We start from the raw sequence: 12397 nt of genomic DNA on the forward strand, positions 1-12397 counted from the left end.
ATATGTCTTGGGCTTTCTAAGATATTTTGAAATATTTTTTGGACTCATGACACTCCAGATTAAGAAGGACAAAATGTAAGAAACACATGTGATAAGAACACTTGCTGGGGGTGGAGTTGCAGTTCACAGTCAGCACTGCATCAACCTGTAACTTTTATTTATTTATTTATTTTTTTAAAAAGTGCATTTTCTAAACAGATCTAAAAACAGTCATCACATGCAAAACAAATTCAACTTCAAAGTTGACTTTAACCAGTCATTAAGAATGCTAGCTAAGTGTCTAACTCAAAAAGAAATAAGGAAAATTAGCCAGTTTTTTTTTTTTTTTTTAAGATAACTCGTTTTCTAAAAGATTTTATCCCAGCACTGATATATAAACAGTGAAAGCTTGATTATTTCAGCAATAAAGGTCTGTTTAACAGCAAATTCTTGATGTACACATGCATTTTTTGCAGTTACCTTAAAAATAACAAAAAACCTCCAGAGCCATAGTAAGACCTGAAAGACACTGAGAGATACTGAAAATCTGTAATGACCTTGATACTATCACTCTAAAATGTCATATCATCCAACACGTTTGATTATGAAAAACTGTGTGATGACACAGCTCAGCAAACACTCAACTGAACATTGGTCTGATCAGGTTCTGGCTAGAATGTCAAAGAAAATGTTGACACTTTGAAGGTTCCATTGAGCTGCTCTACTTTTGCAGAAAATGGGGATAATAGATCAGCCTCACCCTGTCCTCTTATGCTACTGTTAACATGATCAATATAAAATACATTACTTTTTCTAACAAAAAACTATTCCCAACTATACTAAAAAAATTACAATTACAATGTTTTATATGTATTGTTGAATAAAATGGGTGAGTATGAACTTAAATAAGCAAAATGAAAAATAAGCAAAATGGAGTTATCACTGACAAAAAATTTTAAAAATGCACTTTGATTTCTGTTTTTACATAGTGTGAATTGCTAACAGCAATGGAAAAAGTCGACAGGCCCAAGGCCACTTCTCTGATAACAACAAGAAAGAAAGAAAAACAAACACCACCTTAGTACTACATACTAAAGAGATTATCTGATTGTATTTATATATAAATCATATTTGTCAGATGAAACTATGAATGCACACAAAGTCTAAGCAGAAAACATCAATTTTAGATATTAAAATTTTATATAAAGACAAAAAAATATTTATTATAAAATAAACTTGATTACTAATATAGTAAGAGTATAGCAGTATTAATTTAATTTTACTCAGCAGTTAATTATAAGCTTTACAAAGAAACGCTGAGCAGAAATAAATTAGCTGTCAAATATGGATTCTTACTTTTTTCAAAAGGCAAGACAACTTAACAATTAATAATACTTGCAAGAGAAACTTAACCATTTCACTGCTAACATTACTGATCAAAACACAGGATTTTTGTCTCTTATATCCTAAATCATTTATGCACCTAACTTTTAATAAAAGATTTACCATGTGTGGTGATTACAGTCATCTTAGCGTAGAACTGATCAAGGCAATATTTTGGTACATGCATAAACTTTTAAGTGTGCAACTGTGGGTGGGAGACAAACATACATGAAGGATAAGATATGGAGGCTGTAAAATATATATTTTTTGACAATTAAGTGTGAATACAGACTGTCATAGACTGTGCAAACAAATACACAATCACATATACAGTAAATGAAATATTTACATTCCATTACATACACTTAGAATACTGTGTGTGTGTATGTATATATATATATATATATATATATATATATATATATATATATATATATATATATATACACACACACACTAAACAAATGTACTAAATACATAATACATTAACAATAGAAAATGAAAATTACTATATTCCCAACATGAGAGAACATTTATACAATGCTTAATCATTTAGCTCAATTAATATTTTTTTCCCCCACAGACATGCAAAACCTCAGGCTGCAATATTCACAAGAAAGAAAGTGAAGATCTACGGCCAAGTTTAAAAGCATCACATGCAGCAGTGAGTTAAAAGCACTGCACTATTTAATCTGATTCCAGAATTTACAAGGGTTCCATTTAATAAAGTTACTAAGTACATGACCCCTCCTGACTGTGTTAAATGAAAATGCAAGCGCATTCAACTTGCTCTCCTCCACTGAACTGAACAGGTCCTTACGCCAAATCACGACAAGCAGCATATTTCAATTCTGCGGAAGTAACTGAAAAGGTAGTTAACAAAATGCAAAAAGGAAAGGAACCTCTGCATTTGCATTTTAATTATGCTTAATCTCTTAAACTAAGCACCACATTTTTACTCCCTCGATTCTCTTTATTCCTTTATCACAAGGTACGTTGCCGTGCATGAGGCTTTTCATTCCAGTCTCCCAAAAGACTGCCCAGCCGTCAAAGAGAAGCCAAGTCAGCACTCAAAAGTTCATGACGTCACACTGGCAGCCATCTGACCAATCCCTGCTCTTCTGCCTCTGGCAGCTGAAACATCAATTTGTGTTTATCCCAATTGGGGAGGGGGAAAAAAAATATAAATCAGTGAGACAGTATACATCACTTAAATCACTGCAACCCGCTCCAATACAGGGGGCCTATCTGCTGCCACCTTGCATCTTCCTCAAAAAAGGACCAAAATAGTCCTAACGCTCGAAGGTTTTGGACTTGACAGACTGCTCTGAGCTTGCCTCCTCCCACCAAAAAAGGGGGTGAATAAAGGGAAAAAAAATCTTTAGAGCAAATCAACGCAACCTAGCTGGAAGCATTCTGCATTAACCCCTAGAGGGAACAAAACAGGAGGGGGGTGGATGTGTTAATACACAAGAACACTGCATCAAACCAATGTACTGCTCAGAACGTTATGCGTCAGCAGTACATTCACGTTTCAACTGAAGGACAAAAGGAGGAGAGAAAATAGTCTGTCTTGGCTGCATGCAACATCAAAACATAAAGAAAAAAGAAGAAAGAAGTGTAATTAGAAAAAGGAGATGTAGAAAAAAAGGAAAAAAGCCACTGTAGACAGGCTTTTCTCATGCCTCTCTTCTTTTTGCTTATGCTGCTTCACTTCAGTCTATTGCTGCAGTCCACAGGCTAAAAAGATGTTATTAACAGTAACAAAAGACTAACGCTACAACTCACTACCTCAAAACAAAAGAGGATAAAGCAAGAGCTACAAGGAGTAAAGCTGAGAAGCTGTGTTTGTGGAATCTTTTAAAACCAAGGGCTCATCATACAAAAAACGCTCTTTTTTTTTTTTTTTAATGTGTGGGTGTTTTCTTCACCCATTTCGAGAGAGAGAGAGCACGAGCACTCTCAAGCAACCCTCCTCAACATTGCTGTGCTCAAAGTCCCCCTTCCAAACCCTGGCCCACCCCCACCCCCCTCCTTTTAGAGAAATTGACGGATTATTGCTAACTGTGCAGGAGGCAGGCTGCAGCTGCTGCATCTACGGGCTGGAGAGCTAAGCGAGTTTTTATTTAAAAAAAAAAAGGAATCTAGTGACTGCAATGTGCAGCGTTTAGCTGTAACAATTAAGTGCAGCACAGCAAACCAAGTGGGAAAGAGAACATTTTCCTTGGAATGCAAAAGGGGGGAAGAAATACAGAAGCTGTAGAAAAGAGAAAAGAAATTTCTACATACTGCACAGTTCTTTTTTCTTGGTGACAATTATACTACAGCAATGGAGCTTTGCAGAAAACTGTCTACAGTGTCCAGCATCTGCTTCCAAGGACAATCGGTTGGACTACTGATGACACGACTCTCCAGAGCTGAGGGGGAATCTGTGCACCTGCGTAGTCTATTGGGCCTTACATCTAAACCAACATCTTTAAATGCTGCTGCTTCTGGATTTTACTAGGAGCCATTTTTGCCAGATTGTTTTCATCTTCATTGTAACTTACTTTGTCAAATTAGCCTAAAGAATGGCTGAAGAAGGAATGTGTTAAAAAAAAAAAATACTGAAGGACTTCACAAAACTCTACAGAGGTAGGTGCCTGAAAGTATTCTTCACTGTCTCTTATCTTTCATTCAATTTTAACTCCTCTCTGATCTATCTCCATGTCATTCTCTCTCTCTCCCTCCCTCTCTATTCAGCACCTTCCTGCACTGTAGATGGAAAAAAGAATCAGAGTCTTGCTTAAACCGGGGTAGGGCCAGTTCTCCATTCCGTGCCAAATCCCAGACGATGTTGAATTATGAACGTGCCACATCATGAGTCTCTTGTGGCAGGTAACTGTGCACCGTACCTGGAATGCCGCCCTGCTTTTTGTAATCTACCTCATGGTACGAATGTGGAGTCTGTGTGCAGCTTCCGCCGGACCCCAGAGCTGCCCAGCTGTCTGCTCGTGCAGTAACCAGTTCAGTAAAGTGGTCTGCACTCGCCGCAGCCTCAGGGAGGTCCCTCAAGGCATCCCCTCAAATACCCGGTACCTCAACTTGATGGAGAATAACATTCAAATGATTCAGGCAGACACCTTTCGACATCTCCACCACCTGGAAGTACTGCAGCTGGGGAGAAACTCCATTCGTCAGATAGAGGTCGGTGCTTTTAATGGCTTGACAAGTTTGAACACCTTGGAGCTATTTGATAATCGCCTGACAGTTATACCAAGTGGAGCATTTGAGTATTTATCTAAACTGCGTGAGTTATGGCTCAGGAATAACCCCATTGAGAGTATACCCTCTTATGCTTTTAATCGGGTACCATCTCTGATGCGGCTGGATTTGGGGGAGCTCAAAAAATTGGAGTATATTTCAGATGGTGCTTTTGAGGGATTATACAACTTGAAATACCTTAACCTTGGAATGTGTAATATTAGGGAAATGCCAAATCTCACACCACTGGTTGGACTGGAAGAACTGGAGATGTCAGAAAATCATTTTCCTGAAATTAAACCAGGATCATTTCAGGGTCTTAAATCTCTGAAAAAACTCTGGATTATGAACTCTCAAATCAACTTAATAGAACGGAATGCTTTTGATGACCTTACAGCACTGGTAGAGTTAAATCTGGCCCACAATAACCTCACCTCTTTACCCCATGATCTTTTTGCACCACTGAGGTATCTAGTGGAGTTACATTTGCATCACAACCCATGGAACTGTGACTGTGACATTATTTGGCTGTCATGGTGGTTGCGAGAATATATTCCTACAAACTCTACATGTTGTGGTCGTTGCCATGCACCACCCCAAGTGAGGGGTAAATACTTAGTGGAGATTGACCAGAGCAGTTTTCAGTGCTCAGCACCTTTTATTGTGGATGCACCAAGGGATGTAAACATCTCTGAAGAACGAGTGGCTGAACTCAAGTGCCGCACAGCCTCTATGTCCTCCGTTAGGTGGTTGCTCCCTAATGGCACAATATTAAGTCATGGTTCAAACCACCCCAGAATATCAGTTCTCAATGATGGAACATTAAACTTTTCCAGAATTTTATTAACAGACACAGGAACCTACACATGCATGGTAACCAATGTGGCAGGAAATTCAAATGCTTCAGCCTATGTAAATGTGAGCACTGCTGAGCTTAACACCTCCAACCTGAGCTATTTCACAACTGTCACTGTGGAGATTGTAGAAACACCTCCTGAGAACATGCTACCGAAGATGAAAGCCGTAACCACGCCTTCTACGGAGTACAAACCAGCATTTATTTCCACTCCCACCGTACTTCTACAAAACACTAAGACACCAAAACATATGTCAGTACCAACTGCAAATGGCACAGACAAGCCGCCTACTAGTTTGGATGAGGTCATGAAGACCACCAAAATAATCATTGGCTGCTTTGTGGCGGTCACTCTATTAGCAGCAGTCATGCTGATAGTGTTCTATAAACTGCGTAAAAGGCACCAGCAGAGGAGCACTGTGGCTGCTGCCAGGACTATAGAAATCATACAAGTAGATGAGGATGTACCTCCAGCATCAACAGCAACAAGTATACCAGGAGAAGGGGCAGTAGTTTTGCCCAATATCCACGATCACATAAATTATAACACCTACAAACCAGCACATGGGGCTCACTGGACAGAGAACAGCACTGGCAACTCTCTACATACGGCCAGAACCATCACCACTATACCTGAGCCCTACATAATTCAAACTCACACCAAGGAGAAGGTACAGGAGACACAGATTTAACATTCCCCTCTCCCTTTCCTTATAGTAAAATGCAATAGAATGCACAAAAAAGGACAGTAAGTTTTTGTACAGTGTGCAAAATAAAGACTTTTCTTGTATATGCTTATATATAAAAATAAATTACTATGGGCTGATAAGAGAGGCAGATTATATAAAAATAAATTTAAACTATTTTCTAACTTGTAACTTCTATTTAAAAAGAGAAAGTTAAAGATTATGTAATGACTTTAAGAAATGAAGGTGAACCTGTTTAAAAGGGCATTCTGAAATTTTTAGATGATGTTATTAAGAATGCAGTAAATATTCATTTATACAGAGAAGTCTTTCTAAAAGCCCAAAATCAATCTTTACAGGTTTATCTTGTAAAAGCACCAATAATTTCTACTGTGCCAAATGTTATAAATGCAATAAAGGATTTTTTGGAAATAAGAAAATACATTTTTATAAACCCATTTGTTTCCAAATACTGTATAGGAAAGAAATAAAAGCAAACACAGAGAGACGAGCACAGTTATCTGCCAGATCGGTTCAGACTGCACCATATTTCTGCAGCTACAGTTTAACTCCATAATTGCTGGGGATTTATTGAAATATATTTAGATATTTCCCGTAACAGCTCCCATCTCCATTTAAATTACCCCCACCAAAGAAAAGCTTATATGCTCTTCATTATATAAAAATTCAGTTTCCAAAGTACTAATGACATTAACAGTTGCAATTCCCAATAAAAAAGGAAAGGTAAAGATTTGTACTGTCTTAATCATCTGTTATGCTGAATTCATAATAATGAAATGATTTATTTTGATTCTCATTTCTTTTGATTTCATAACATTTTGACCATCAACAGATTTGTAGAAAAAATGAACAGCTTATTTGAAATAAGTCATATTATCCACTTCCTTGTCTCTTTATATTTAAAATATGTACATGTTTTGCAGGGTACAAATCATTCAATTAAAGGAAGCAATTTTAAAGTTCAAAGTAGAAATGTTGAATTATATATACATAAATATATATATACACACACACACACACACATATACATATACTGTACAAGTGTAAATTATAGTATTTTAATTGTTGCTTCTAAGAATGATATACTTGTAAATAATCCCCGCAATAATTTAGTATATAAACAATGTATTTTAATAAAAGCTTGAAAAATCTATCGCCAGAAATTTAGCAAAACCTTGACAGAATTTAAAATTCAGTAATATGCCAGTTCATCTGCAATGATGATGCAAGTTTCATTATTAACGTTATGTATACACATTTAGATAAAGAAAACTTGTTTTATAAATTCAACACATTAATATTCAGTTAACAGATCATGTTTTTAGCAACTTGACAAATAAAATAAAATTTACAGACATCTGGTATTGCATTTAAACACGGAAAAGTTCAAAGATCTTCATATTGTAATTTGTTTTATAAGCAAACAAAATAAATTGTGTTATCTATATGGGCCAAACAGATGATACTAGCTAACAGCTAAAATATTAAAACAATTAAGTATATTATTACATAATACAAATGAGCATGAATGACTGCAAATACAATAAAATTCAATAAGAATAAATTAAAAGTGATCATTCTTAGTGTATTAGTATTATTCTTATTTTATGAAGGTCAGTTTACACTATTTAGAATATCATATTTATCCAGAAAATAACTTGCAGCTTAGTAACATGAAGCAAATCTTTTCAGTGTAAAGTTATTTACAGAAAACGTGCAGAATAAATGATGAATACCCAGAAAAGAGTAGATGCCTTAAAAAAAACCCAAAAAAACCAAAACCTATATTTTTCATTAAAAAACAAGTTTGAGTATTTCTACATGTGTTAAGCTATAGTTGTGAGATAGGAACATCAGCCAACACATAATGAAAATACTACACTATTTTGGAAAACCCTGTATATGAGCAAAGGCAGACTGTGTACAATTTGGCCATTGGATACACTATACTTAGAAATTGATAATGCATGAGAGATCTGCTTGGCATTAAGTAGCAAACATATCAAATCTTCCAATAAATGCCAAATGTCTTCATTTTCAAATTGCTTCAGTCAGTGTTTTGAAAAAAGCATAGTGTACCTACAGTGAAGTCCTTTGAATGATTTATCAACTGTTACAAAGGTCTTCTTTCTGAACAGTGCTACCAAAAACAACACATTGTGTTCAGTTAAAAAAAAAAAATCTATCATTTAAATGCAAGAAAAAAGTTATTAAAATAGACCATTTATTTTACAAAAGAAATGTGCTGAGATTTAAAAATTAACATTTTTTGTACTGTCAGACTTTGATTTTATTCACTTTTATAAGTAATAAATGAGTAATTAAATATTCATTTAATTAAACACATTCTGAAGGGAAAAAAAAGTCTGAATTAAAACTTTGTGCCAACATTTCAAGAGGAAGAATGAATATAACCAGCAAACTCAGTCTAATTTCCTTATAAAACTACACCTCAAAAATAAATGTTTCTTTCCAAATAGAGCAATAACTTTCAGGTCTCTTTCACACACTGAAACTCACAAAACAGTGTACATATAGTTTAAAATTAAATAACAAAACATATACACATAATAAACACACATACACACCTAATACCTCTAAATTCAGGTAAGAAAAATCTCAGGCATTTAATTCGCAAAACATAATAAAGATTTCACTATTTAGAAATATAAACTTTAATATAATCTTCATAATAAAGTTTCCCACCCATTAGGGCTGGTCTGTGGCTTCCATATTTAAGGTGCTCTATTTAAAAGAAGTGTATTGCTTGCCAAAATAATTTTAAGTAGCCAAGAAATATTTTAATAAGAAAGTAAATGGAAGAAAGTTTTGCACATGCTTATTCCAAATTTGAATTTTAGGGTCAAGAGTACAACAGGTGAGCAGTATTAATTAATTACCAATTAATTTAAGATAGGATTTACATACACATACATACAGTATATACACATATACATACATATATACACATATACATACACACGCACACACTCATTCTCTCTCAAACACACACACACTTAGTATATCTTCATTTAATGAAACTGGCATATAAACTGGATGAAAAACTCAAAAGTTAAACATACTTAACATTTTTACTTTCTGCAAAAGAGATTCACTATAATCTAAACTTTAGTTTGTGCATAAAGAGTATCGACAACCTACACTTAATTTTATAGGGCTAAAAAGTTAAAATTGTTATCAATTAAGTTTTCCCGGTGCACCATATTGTTATTGGTTAATTCTTTCCCTTAGGATGACTGCTCGCTTTATATTTTGAGGCTCATTGTAGAGTATTAAACATAAGGACCTGCATTTCCTAATATATAATTTCTCTGCCAATACTTATCAAACTTGCCAGCACAGCACTCCAATGAAATGGTTTAGGCAAATATATTACTTACTACTTCGTATATGGTTCACTTTCATAACCGTAAGATACACTCTAAAAATCTACTCATTTCCACTCAAGCAGTTAAGTGAAATTTTAAAAATGATACGATACTATGTTTGTCTACTCAGATGTGCTAAGGAAATCAGTAGACAATCAAGATTTTTTTCTATAAAATGTTTTTTCGGATATTTTTTTATATTTATGTATGTACAAATACAACACAGAAATCATAAATTTTAGCAAATTAAACTAGTTTATTAATCAATTGGCTATTTAAAAAGCAAAATATTCAGCTCTGTACAACAATTCAGTAACAGTAGAAATTTACAAAAATTGAAATCAAGCATGCAAATATAAAGGGCTTTTAACATTGCATAGATAAAATATATTTTGGTAATACTGCATGAAAACATATCCTTTAAACAAATACACTTTCAAATTTTCGGTTTTATCTGGATATTAAATAATCTGCTCAAGTTTAAAGTGCTATAAAAATACACACACCCTCCTATGCACATTCTTCAAGGTTTCACCTTATTTTTACCTATTTGAAAAAAAATGAAAGAAAGAAAATCCCACACCACAATGCTTCTGTCAGTTGATATTGTTATGCTTCAGCTCAGAGTTCTTTATACTATTCTGCCTTTCTGTTAAACCCTCTGGCAGAAAGGAGCACTGGAATAGTAGTCTGGCATTTTATTTGTATTTATGTACTTTCAAAATACAGAAAAATGCATTTATCTGTATTTTCCAATTTGTGTGAAAAGATCAACATGATGTGATTTTAAAAAATACAATACTCACTACCAAGTTATGAATAATTTATGATAAAAATAAACTTTACTGAGAAAGCTAAATTTTATAAATTCCCAAACCTAAGAATCTGAAAGCATCCAAAAATGGCTACATGTACAGCATTTGGGCCACTTTAATAACAAATTCTTCTTTATAGATTTCTAATGAAAACAGTTAAGTATATTTATCATATCTGTATACCTATTTGTAGTACATGCTATGTAGTAGCAACGTGGCTGTTATTTAAACCACAAAGTTGTCAATTTCAAACTGTGACTCATTGTGTCATCCTGACCAAATCACACAACATGTACCTATCTTTTTGAAGCATGCGAGGGAAAAAGTTCAATACTGGTGCTACAATGAGCATGTAAAACTCCTCGGAATGTACAAAGACACTACATAAATGAAAGGATTATGTGATTAACTGATTGGAAACAAGCACAAATGTACCTCTGCTTTCTAGTTCCAAAGATACAGTGTGATGAAAATGTGTACCTTTTTGGAGGAAGTTCCAGAGTAAGTTTAAAACTTAGCTTTAATATCCAATATTCACACAAATTCTCATACTTAAAGTACATGTAAATTATTTGCATAAATTAAACATTCAAATGAACTCGACAATAAATACCTTCAATATGGTATCTATATATCTAATAATACAAAATGATGTTTTAAAAAAGGATGGAGTTAAAGATGGGATAACAAGTCATCCATATTACATACTACAGATATTCCAAGGTTCCCTCTTTTAAGGAGTGTGGGAGTAATTACTCTGTGAGTAATTAGCCTGACAGTTTTGGTTTTTTTTTTTTATCTTTCATAAACAAGAAACATTAAGCTGGAAAATGATTTAATAGTGATTAGGATTACACTGGATAATCATACTGAATATGTTTGATAACAATTTAAATAACACTAAAATAAAAATGCTATAAAATATTATACAATTTAACACCACTCTGAAAAATGAGTCTAACACTATACACTATAATGACAATAACACAGCATTGTATTATTGTCATTGTTGTTAGACTAGTCTGTTACTTGTGGATATTCACAGTTGTACATACTTATCACACAGTAGTTGCGTCATCCCTACCCCAACTTCTTACGTGACAAATGCAACTTTCATATTTTAAGCTAAACAAAAATTTGTTAACATCTTTATAACAAAAATAAGATGTACTGTTTCTATATTTACTACACCTTTAACTAGTATGACATCACTGTTCGATTAGAAATATAACACATTTTCAATTACCATTTGTGGATTAGCTGATCATTTCAGCAAATTTGTGATTCCTATAAACATAACATTACCTCCTCATTTTAAAAGTAGGCAATAACAAACAAATCTTGAACAATCACAGTGTGGTGAAAATGACTTACTGATAGAGTTGTTACAGTTCAACTGATCAATTGATGTAGAAGCAGTACTTATTCATCTGTCAGCTGCTTATAGTGCCAAATCTGAACTAAACTGTTCCTATTGAATGTCTTTCTGCAATATTCAGAAAGATTTTGGACAAATTATTAACTTCTAAAGAGGCAAAGGGATAAAACAGAAAATGATCATATATTAAACTTTCTTTGAAAAGAAACAGTTATCTTAACGTTAATACTTGCATCAGCTAAATTGTCAAAATTTACATTTCATTAATATTTATCACTTGATTTAAATACATATAATGTATTTTCTCTTATATAACATATCAACATAAATACTTGCAAATTATAAAGGAAAGAGAAAAATATATAAATCAATCATATGGTACATTATATACTTTAAGCCTAAATATAAACATCTAACACTGGACGTGTGTACAAACTCTAAACAGCAAACGAATTCTGACAATCTAGATTAATTAGCACCTGTACATTTATGCTGAGAGGTAAAGGGAAATTGGAAATCTGCCATTCAAGGAGAAAAAAATCAATACATTTTAAAACAGAGTAAATATGTAATGAAAAATGTCTTGAAATTACATTTTCAGTAGGATATAAATTTTATACAATTCTGCACATTCCTCATAAGACTTT

The 12397-nt window shown here is 33.7% G+C and overlaps 2 protein-coding genes across 2 annotated transcripts in view; one reads left to right on the forward strand and one right to left on the reverse strand.

Annotated features, from left to right (window-relative positions):
- Window positions 1-12397, reverse strand: part of snd1 (staphylococcal nuclease and tudor domain containing 1) — a 449554-nt gene that overhangs the window by 147597 nt on the left and 289560 nt on the right. The window lies entirely within an intron of this gene.
- On the forward strand, window positions 3955-6812 carry lrrc4.2 (leucine rich repeat containing 4.2). The gene is made up of 2 exons (XM_039761452.1): window positions 3955-3996; window positions 4105-6812. The coding sequence occupies exon 2, from the start codon at window positions 4222-4224 to the stop codon at window positions 6151-6153; it is 1932 nt and encodes a 643-aa protein (XP_039617386.1). The 5' UTR covers window positions 3955-3996; window positions 4105-4221; the 3' UTR covers window positions 6154-6812.

Source organism: Polypterus senegalus, chromosome 8 (assembly GCF_016835505.1).
Source record: "Polypterus senegalus isolate Bchr_013 chromosome 8, ASM1683550v1, whole genome shotgun sequence".
Lineage (NCBI taxonomy): Eukaryota > Metazoa > Chordata > Cladistia > Polypteriformes > Polypteridae > Polypterus > Polypterus senegalus.